Genomic DNA, 11,042 nt, shown 5'->3' on the forward strand with positions numbered 1-11,042 from the left:
TATTGTGTGTGTGTGTGTGTGTGTGTGTGTGTGTGTGTGTGTGTGAAGCCGTGAAAGTGCCGAGTCACGCCCCCTCAACAGTAAGGAGGGCGGTCCTGGGAAAAGAACCAGGGTATTACCACTGATATGACTGTCAGTGCCTCAGTACTTACCTACTCAGTGTCACAAGGTATGCTGATCACGTGGACGGTATCAGTGAACGGCCAGAGAGGCGACCACAGGACAGATAGAGGGGGCCTCCTATTGAGAAAATCTGCTGACGACTGCACAGAGCTGAGCCAGTCGAGAGGACTAGGCTCGTGAGATACCTGCTATACCTATATATACCTATATAGGTATACTGCATGTGAAGTCATCGGCTTCAGATATATATATATATTGTTGTTTTTATGTTATCACGCGGTTATGACCTTCTTGAACTTGTGTGTGTGTGTGTGTGTGTGTGTGTGTGTGTGTGTGTGTGTGTGTGTGTGTGTGTGTTCTCTCTTCAGTGGCCAGGCTTCGTCACCATCTCACCGATAGTCTTCAGGTCACTCAGCTGACTGTCACACACTCGTCACCATCTCACCGATAGTCTTCAGGTCACTCAGCTGACTGTCACACACTGTTGCTTCACAGACGGGGAGAAGTGAGAGAGGCAGTTCTTGTGTCAGTGTGGCAGTGGCCTGAGGCAATACCAAGGATTATTCAGGCGAAGTAAGTTCTATTTATTTATTTATTAGTTTGTTTGTTTATTTGTTTTTGTTTACTTCTTTATTTGTTTATTCATTCATTCATTTATTCGTTTATTTTTTTCTTTATTCATTCATCTACTTATTTGTTAGTTAATATTCTGTTTATTTCTTTGAACGAACACCCACAGGCAATAGCAAAGGACACAGGGGTAGGGACAGAAAGAAAAGGAGGAAGACAGAAAGATAGACACAAAGAACATAAAGAGAGAGAGAGAGAGAGAGAGAGAGAGAGAGAGAGAGAGAGAGAGAATAGTAATGTGAAACAGGGACAAATCGATCATATTCATTGTATGAATTTTTTTTTTTTTTTTTTTTTTTTGATAAATAGATAAATAAATCACGCATAGTTTTGAGCGCATTAAGTCACAACAAAGTCAAGAGGTTATTATTTACGAATGACTAACATACAAACCGATCAACTAGCTAAGTAACCAACAATGTAATATTTACCTGACTAGGGAATCAAGAAAATAGCAAGCTGGCCAGCTCGCTAACTAGCTAACCAGGTAACAAGCAAACTAAGAAACAAACTAACTTGTTAACTAGCTAACTGGCTTAGTGGCTAACTAAATACCCATCTAACTGATAGACCGATGTGACTGGCTAAACTGAACTGAACGTATAAACGAAAAAGAAAAGTAATTAAATGAAAACAACAGAATAAACAACAACAACAACAAAAAGAAGAAGAAGAATACATCCCTGCACCCCTGTGTTCCAGTGGTCATTATCTCATCACACAGAGGAGCGTTCAGCACGGCACCTTGGGGAACACCATGATGCAAGGAAAGAAACAGATGCTGAAGACGCTAGCTTTTCTGCTGGCCCTGTGGTGGGGGGAGTGGACGGTGGTGGTGGAGGGGCAGGACTGTGTTCAGGACGGGCCGTGCAAGTGCACCTCCTCCCAAGGGACCATCGACCTCACGCCCATTCAGGGCAGCTCCTCACAAGCGGCGTGAGTGATGTGTTAATTGGTTGAAATGAACGTGTGTGTGTGTATGTGTGTGTGTGTGTATGTGTGTAGTGTGTAGTGTGTGTAGTGTGTGTGTGTGTGTGTGTGTGTGTGTGTGTGTGTGTGCGTGTGTGTGTGTGTGAAGTGTGTGTGTGTGTGTGTGTGTAGTGAGTGTGCGTGTGTGTGTGTGTGTGTGTGTGTGTGTGTGTGTGTTTGTCTGTCTGTCTGTGTCTCTGTCTGTGTCTGTTTCTGTGTCTGTGTGTGTGTGGACGGATGACACAGAGAGAGAGATAGAGGGGGGGGGGGAGGGGGGGTACCAGATTACACCCTCGCAGCTGAACATTGTAAACCACACCCCCACCCATGCAACCTTGTAAAAAACTACAACAACAACAACAACAAACAAAAAAAACACACACACATTCTTGCAGCACGCACTCAGGCACGCAGACATACGAATCACGGACACTAGCAAGTACCCGCACCACACATATGGCAAACGGCCTCTGTCCTTAATGATGATGATGATGATGATAATGATACTACTACTACTACTACTACTACTACTACTACTACTACTGTCACTCATAATCATCATCATCGTCATCATAAAGGTCCAATAGGTTTTACGGCCCTTGGTGCAGTGAGTTCAATGTGTCCTGAGCCCGACATGAGAAGGTCGGGTCCAATGCTTTCCTTCTGCCGTTTAGATTAACCTTCCCCAGCCCAGCATCGAAAGCCTGCTGATCCAGTGCCAGCTACGCTGGACAGGACACGTTGTCCGCATGACAGACAGCAGGATCCCGAAGACACTGTTATATGGCCAGCTGAAGGAAGGCCACCGCGAACTTGGAAGACCCTGCAAGCGCTTCAAGGACACCTTGAAGACAAATCTCAAACCCTGTGACATAGATATCGCTTCCTGGGAAACTGATGCCCTTGACATGCTCTCGCTGGAGGATGCTGTACTCTAGTGGCATAAAGACCTTTGAAAACAAGAGAACGCTGGCCATTAAGGAGAAGCGTGAGCGAAGGAAGCAGGGCTCAACTTCTGGAGACGTTTTCCCTTGCAACATCTGTGGGAAGTGCTGTGCATCCAGAATCGGCCTCTTCTCCCATATGAGGACACACACCGACAGATAGGCCTGCCTGTCTACTCATCCGCCGATCCGACGGGAGACTCCATCATCCCCAGCCCAAGTCCGCTAGTATTGACCCATTGACACCTGGCTGGAGTGTAGAAAGCTGGGAGCAAAGTGTGTTTCTTAATTAAGAACACCACATCGTCCATCTAGATTCGGGACTTCCATCCCTGATCATCGATGGACACTGGTAACCGATTCACTGTGCCACAGCGGCTACTACTACTACAACTACACACCGATCTACTACTGCTACTACTACTAGTGATACACCCCCACCACCACCACCACTACCACCACCATACCGACTGTGCCACAGCGGCTCCGCTACTACTACTGCTACTACTACTACTACTACTACTACTGATTACACAACCCCCACCGCCACCACCACCACCACCACCATCAACATCATTAACAACAACAATAACAATAACAATCATCATCAGCATCATCATCATCAGCATCATCATCAACAATACAGCACATAACAAAACGTGCAGGTTCCCAGATGTGCCGGACGCATCAGGTTCCTGGAAGTACTCGTACAGCCCGTGCACCCCGTTCACTGAAGGCTATGGAGAGTGCAGCAGCGTGGCGGTAAATGACGATCGTATCGCACTGGCCTTGTTTTTGCATTCATTACCTGCACTGCGCTGACCAGTTTGCAGATTATCTGGCTTTGTGTTTGACTCGTTTGCACTCTTCTTTATTTGTTCTGTTTTGTTGTTTTGTATAATCTTGTATTGTTCTTTGTTGTTTTGTATTATCTTGTATTGTTCTTTGTTGTTTTGTATTATCTTGTATTGTTCTTTGTCGTTTTGCTTTGTTCTGTGTTGTTCTCTGTCGTTTTGCTTTGTTCTATGTTGTTCTCTGTCGTTTTGCTTTGTTCTATGTTGTTCTCTGTCGTTTTGCTTTGTTCTGTGTTGTTCTCTGTCGTTTTGCTTTGTCCTGCATTGTTCTGTGTCGTTTTGCTTTGTTCTGTACTATTTTATGTCATTCTTTTTTCTCCCATATTTCATCACCCCCTTTTTTTTCTTTTCTTTTTTTTTTCTTTTGGTACCCCATCATCAGCACCCTTTCAGTGCCACAGCTCCCACGCCGTTCATTCCGAGTCCCCTCATACAGAGCCACACCCACGTTCGTCTGTCACAGTTCCAGAGTCGGCATTCCGCAGGGATCCATCAGTGTTAGGACTCTGCGCTGCTGCTGAGTCACTTCCATAGTGTTTAGCAGTGCCTGTTCTGATTTCACGTACTAAGGACACCACCTACTAAGGACCCTACTGACAATAATGGCTTAGTCGCGGAGCCAGACTGAGTGAGCGTCTCACCTAGAGACAACAGCCCTCTATGAATCTACCGACACCAAAGACCGTGACAGGACTCTCCGCAAGCATGGAAGTGGAGGGATATCGAAACTGAGGTCACCATGAGAGCAGGGCATGATTTTGGAGGTTTTTTCAATTTCTTTTTTAATTTATGACGAAGGAGGAGGGGGGTGACGATGATGATGATGACGATGTTGATGATGACGATGCTGCTATGGATGTCCATTTAGGTTTGGGACTGCGTGACAAGGCTGTTCTCTACGCTTCCTGTCATAATGATATCCCGGCGACAACCAGACCCGAGATATACTGATACTTGCAGCGTCTGTCAGGAAATTAGAGCAATACACCCAAAGACGCATCCGTGAAGGGATGACACTCTACTGTGTTGTCCCAGCCTTCAAATTAATGCCCATAGAACACTGAACTCTAGGTAGGAGTTTGCCACGGGCCGGAAAAAAAAAACAAACAACCCACCTCCGCTGGGATTCGAACCCGCGTCCTCCCAGCCGTCAGTCTGCGACAATTCGCAAAGCAGCTGGTTACATTTTGTTACCTTGTGTTCAGTGTTGCACTGTGTCATTATGCTTTCTTCTATATTGCATTACCTTGTTTCATCACCCTGCATTGTAGATATACTCCGATGTTTTGCATTCTCTTACATTGTACTCACTTGTTTGCATTTGCCTGTACTATAGAATGTTGTTTTGCATTAAGATCAGACATGGGGGTTCGAACTGATCAAAAATCTTTTTTTTTTTTTTTTTTTTTTTTTGTTGATATATTCTGATGGTCAGAATGCATCATGTGTGACTTAAGAAGCACACACACACAAAAAAAAAATTCTGACTTGCCGTTCCTATGGAAACCATTCAAAATGCCGACAAACAACAAACACATGGAAATATTTTGATTTTGTTCGCTTCGATAAGTTACGAAAATACACATTCTAAGATTGTTCAACAGTGTTTTTTGTGTGCAAGCTGTGTGTGATTTTCTGTGATTAAAAAAAAAGTATAAAAAAAAGAAAAAAAAAAGAAGTCAATGACAATGTAAGCAATTTTTAATCGCAATGAAGGTTTTGTTGGCCATTGCACACAATATTCACTTGATATTCAGAAATCCTATTGTCGAACAATAATTATTAGGCATTAAGTGAGCTATGGGTGATTACCTCATTACGATATTATCATGACAACTAGGCATAAAGTGAGCCATGGATCAGCTTATGGTGTACTTAGCATGACCACTAGGCAATAACTGAGTCACGGAATCAGCTTACGGTGTACACACCGTGACGATTAGGCATTAAATGATCCAACGATCAGCTTATATCAGAGACTGGCATTAGCGTACAGTTGGGCCAGCAGTAAATTGTGAGCTGTATGAACAATGGTTTCTCTTCCGTAATGGGAAGTCAGTTATAGCTTAGTCTTTTGACTCTCAAACTAGGAGACAAGTTTGAACTGGCTCTCAGTGCTCCAGCCTTGGGGGCTAGATGGCTTTTGGGGATCGACCTCAACGGCGACTGTCCTGAAACCCTCTTGGCCAAGAGCTCGGCGAGGCACGATCCACTGTCATCAAATTCTAGCCCAGATTGTCGGAACAGCAGATTGTCATCGTCCAACACGGCTGACTACCATACATACATAAAACCTCGGGCAAGGCACTCTCCACTATGATCAAATTCTATCCCAGATAGTTGGGGACAGCTGTTGCCTCCATTGCTGTTCTGATGGTCATAGCCGGACGCGACCGACTACCGTACGTGTACTTCGTATGACGAATAGGCATTAAGTGAGCCTTGGATCAGATCACTGTATAATCAGCATGACGATTAGGCATTAAGTGAGCCTTGGATCAGATCACTGTATAACCAGCATGACGATTAGGCATTAAGTGAGCCTTGGATCAGATCACTGTATAACCAGCATGACGAATAGGCATTAAGTGAGCCTTGGATCAGATCACTGTATAACCAGCATGACGATTAGGCATTAAGTGAGCCTTGGATCAGATCACTGTATAATCAGCATGACGAATAGGCATTAAGTGAGCCTTGGATCAGATCACTGTATAACCAGCATGACGATTAGGCATTAAGTGAGCCTTGGATCAGATCACTGCATAATCAGCATGACGAATAGGCATTAAGTGAGCCTTGGATCAGATCACTGTATAATCAGCATGACGAATAGGCATTAAGTGAGCCTTGGATCAGATCACTGTATAATCAGCATGACGAATAGGCATTAAGTGAGCCTTGGATCAGATCACTGTATAATCAGCATGACGATCAGGCATTACGTGAGCCTTGGATCAGATCACTGTATAATCAGCATGACGATTAGGCATTAAGTGAGCCTTGGATCAGATCACTGTGTAATCAGCATGACGAATAGGCATTAAGTGAGCCTTGGATCAGATCACTGTGTAATCAGCATGACGAATAGGCATTAAGTGAGCCTTGGGTCAGATCACTGTGTAATCAGCATGACGATTAGGCATTGTGAGCCTTGGATCAGATCACTGTATAATCAGCATGACGATTAGGCATTAAGTGAGCCTTGGATCAGATCACTGTATAATCAGCATGACGATTAGGCATTAAGTGAGCCTTGGGTCAGATCACTGTATAATCAGCATGACGATTAGGCATTAAGTGAGCCTTGGATCAGATACCTGCATAATCAGCATGACGATTAGGCATAAAGTGAGCCTTGGGTCAGATCACTGTATAATCAGCATGACGATTAGGCATTAAGTGAGCCTTGGGTCAGATCACTGTATAATCAGCATGATGGATGAGCATTACGTGGGCCTTGGATCAGTTCATGGTGCACTTAGCATGGTTGCTGGGAATTAAGTGAGTCATGCCATCAGCTCATGGTGCACTTAGCATGGTGGCTGGGAATGAAGTGAGTAATGCCATCAGCTCATGGTGCACTTAGCATGGTGGCTGGGAATTAAGTGATTCATGCCATCAGCTCATGGTGCACTTAGCATGGTTGCTGGAATTAAGTGAGTCATGCCATCAGCTCATGGTGCACTTAGCATGGTTGCTGGGAATGAAGTGATTCATGCCATCAGCTCATGGTGCACTTAGCATGGTGGCTGGGAATTAAGTGATTCATGCCATCAGCTCATGGTGCACTTAGCATGGTTGCTGGAATTAAGTGAGTCGTGCCATCAGCTCATGGTGCACTTAGCATGGTTGCTGGGAATTAAGTGAGTCATGCCATCAGTTCATGGTGCACTTAGCATGGTTGATGGGAATTAAGTGATTCATGCCATCAGCTCATGGTGCACTTAGCATGGTGGCTGGGAATTAAGTGAGTCATGCCATCAGCTCATGGTGCACTTAGCATGGTGGCTGGGAATGAAGTGAGTCATGCCATCAGCTCATGGTGCACTTAGCATGGTGGCTGGGAATGAAGTGAGTCATGCCATCAGCTCATGGTGCACTTAGCATGGTGGCTGGGAATTAAGTGAGTCATGCCATCAGCTTATTGCCGCAGGTATGCCAGGTGGATAATTACGGGACAGTCACCTTCCCGGCAGGAGATGTGGACTCCGCCACGTTTGGGACTGACAGTTCCGGCAACACTCAGGTCACCTACACTCACACAGACTCCACAGGCATTCCCAGAACGACCATCGTCACGCTGCAGTGTGACCAGTCAGGGGGCGCGGACTCGCTGAACGTTCAAGGAGAGGATCCTATAAACCCTGGCATCTATGTGAGTGTTGTGTGTGTGTGTGTGTGTGTGTGTGTGTGTGTGTGTGTGTGTGTGTGTGTGTGTGTGTGTACTATCTGCTTATTTACGCTGTCTGCATTGTTTGTTTGCTCGTTTCCACAGCTGTGTACTGTCTGTAGGTATGTGAATGATTCATGGGCAATGTCCGTTTAAAACAACAACAGAAAGAAGAACATCTTGGTTGTGAAATGATCAGACTCATGATGATAGATTTGAAGTATCGATGTTTCTGACTAAAGGCTGTTCATGAGGTACTGTGATTCAAGGAAATGACAAGAGGTAAAGACAAGTACAAGACTGATGATGATGATGATGAGGATTGATTGTAGTAGAAGTAGTAGTAGTAGTATGATGGTGATGATGATCATCATCATCAACCTTCTTCCTATTATTATCATTATCTTTGTTATCATAATCATCATCATCACTATCGTCATTATGATTTTTTGTCTCCAGGAAATGACGTTGACCAGTGTCCACTGCTGCCTTTCTTCTGGTCCCGGACCGACTCCCTCAGGGGGCGGGGGCAGTAGTGGGCTGTCCGTGGGTTCAATTCTCTGCATCGTGTAAGCTTTTGGACTTGGGACTGGTTTTGAAAAAAAAATCTTTTAATGACAATAATGATGATGTTGATGATGATGATGATGACGACGACGACAAGAAGAAGAAAAAGAAGAAGAAGAACTACTACTACTGCAACGATATTGACAACAACAACAACAATGATGATAATCATCATCATCATCATCATCATACTACTACTACTACTACTACTACTACTACTACCACTACTGCTGCTGCTGTTGCTGCCGCCACCACCACCACCACCACCACCACTACTACTACTACTACTACTACTACTTAATCTCTATATTCAACTATGATGAGGATGAGGATGGTGGTGCTGGCGGTGGTACTGATGACGACGACGACGACGATGATGAAGATGATGACGGTTACGATGACGACGACAACATCAGTGATGATGATGATGATAGTGGTGATGACGACGACAACGACGACATCAGTGATGATGCTAATGCTGATGCTGATGACGATGATGATGATGATGATGATGCAGGTTTGTGGGCGTGGCCTGTGTGTACATCATCGCCGGGGTGGCGGTGCAGAAGGGCGTGAGGAAGGCGGCAGGGAAAGAGATGATCCCCAACTACACCTTCTGGAGTGCACTGCCGGGACTCATCAAGGTGCAGTCTTTGTCTTGCCTTGTCTTGTCTTGTCTTGTCTTGTCTTGCGTCGTCTAGTCCTGTCTTTCCTCGTCTTGCCTCGTCTTATCGTGTCTTGTCTTGCCTCGTCTTACTTTGTCTTGTATCGTCTTGTATAGTTTTATTTCGTATCGCATCGTGTCGTATTGCACTGTGTTGCATCGCACCGTGTTGCATCGCACTGTGTTGCATCGCACTGTGTTGCATTGCACTGTGTTGCATCGCACTGTGTTGCATTGTACTGTGTTGCATCGCACTGTGTTGCATTACACTGTGTTGCATCGCACCGTGTTGCATTGCACTGTGTTGCATCGCACCGTGTTGCATCGCACTGTGTTGCATCGCACTGCATTTCGCCACAACAGATTTCTGTGCAAGAAATCAGGGCAGTTTCCTTCTGGGAGAGCGAGTCGCCACAGTGCAACTCCACCCATTTTTTCTTCTTCTCAGTTTGCATGCATATTTCTTTCACTATGAAAGTTGATTTTTTTTTCTTCAGGATTTTGCTTGGAAAAAAACTTTTTGTTGCCGTGGGTTCTTATACGTGTGCTAAGCGCATGCTGCACAAGCGACCTCAATTTATCATCTCAATCGAAACCGAATGCCTTAGGGGAGAGAGGGGTATGCCCTCACTAGTCTTTTGAATAAGACTTGCGTCTGTGACCTTGTTCATGTGTTCATCATACCAGATAGAAAGGGTCTCCCTTTCCCTTGATCACATCAAGCTGTTAGTTGAACTGTTATTGCTTTTGTTGACGATGACGACGACGACAACGACGATGATGACGACGACGACGACGACGATGATGATGATGATGATGACGATCTCTGATAACAAAATTTAGAGGCAATGACAAGAAATGATGATGAAATAATGAAAACGATGTGTCTGATAGGATGTACGACATAGATAAAGGTGCCGATGACTGACAATGTATAACTATTTGTGCAGGATGGGGTCTTGTTCACCTTCAGTGGGTGCAAAGGAAGCCGCACTTACGACAAGATATAAAACACACGGTCATCATGCGGGTTCTGTCATAATAGCGAGAAGATTGTTATTGGTACGTGGAATCATTGTCTGTGTCTTCACTGCTAACAGTCGGGGTTTTTTTTTTTTTTTTTTTTATTTTTTTTTTTTATAAACGATTGCTCTGTAAATAATACAGGACTGTGTGGTTGCCTTGATGGATGGATGGATGGATACTCATACTCAGTGTATATGTTTTTGTACATGTTTAAGTGTGTATGCTGCACATATACATGCATACATGTACGTATGTTACTTTATTGAATGTGTGTGGCATACGTGTTTGTTTGCAAGGGTGTGTACATGGGTACTTGTAAGCGTATGCTAATGCATTAATGGGTGAACTTTCGTATGTTTGAATGTGGATTTATGTGCGAACGCGGATGAGTGGATGTATTAAATGCATACTTCAGTTAGCTCCAGAGGGGAGTGAGAAAGGGCTATCTGACTATCTGCGCGCTCACATGCTGTGATATGTGTGGTTGTGGATGTGTGTGGTTGTGGTTGTGTGTGTGTGTGTGTGGTTGTGGTTGTGTGCGTGTGTGTGGCTGTGGTTGTGTGTGTGTGTGTGTGTGTGTGTGTGTGTGTGTGCGGAATGACTGTTTGTAACAATAAATGCATTCAGGTTACATTGTGTGCTGGAAAGTTTTGAAATAAACTGTTGTTTTTCTTCAGTCTGCTTGCACTGTTTGCGTATGCGCCGACGAATGTGTCTAAATACGCCTCTGTGTGTGTGTGTGTGTGGTGTGTGTGTGTGTGTGTGTGTGTGTGTGTGTGTGTGTGTGTGTGTGTGTGTGTGTGTGTGTGTGTGTGTGTGTGTGTGTGTGTGTGTGAAGTTTGAATATTGCAAGAGTACCATCACGCTGGGCT

The 11,042-nt window shown here is 44.7% G+C and overlaps 1 protein-coding gene across 4 annotated transcripts; it reads left to right on the forward strand.

Moving 5' to 3' along the window:
- The first annotated feature begins 247 nt into the window (after positions 1-247).
- On the forward strand, positions 248-10,840 carry LOC143293563 (uncharacterized). 4 transcript variants are annotated; one of them, XM_076604539.1, is made up of 9 exons: positions 248-335; positions 492-529; positions 582-696; positions 1,478-1,689; positions 3,332-3,428; positions 7,677-7,898; positions 8,373-8,482; positions 8,998-9,124; positions 10,095-10,840. In XM_076604539.1, the coding sequence occupies exons 4-9, from the start codon at positions 1,511-1,513 to the stop codon at positions 10,152-10,154; spliced, it is 795 nt and encodes a 264-aa protein (XP_076460654.1). In that variant the 5' UTR covers positions 248-335; positions 492-529; positions 582-696; positions 1,478-1,510; the 3' UTR covers positions 10,155-10,840. The 4 variants fall into 4 exon arrangements, with proteins under 4 accessions (XP_076460654.1, XP_076460651.1, XP_076460653.1 ...); XM_076604536.1 differs by having other exon boundaries at positions 249-335; positions 1,456-1,689; XM_076604538.1 differs by having other exon boundaries at positions 251-299; positions 1,456-1,689.
- Positions 10,841-11,042: the final 202 nt, after the last annotated feature.

The sequence above is a fragment of the Babylonia areolata genome, chromosome 19 (genome assembly GCF_041734735.1).
Source record: "Babylonia areolata isolate BAREFJ2019XMU chromosome 19, ASM4173473v1, whole genome shotgun sequence".
NCBI lineage: Eukaryota > Metazoa > Mollusca > Gastropoda > Neogastropoda > Buccinidae > Babylonia > Babylonia areolata.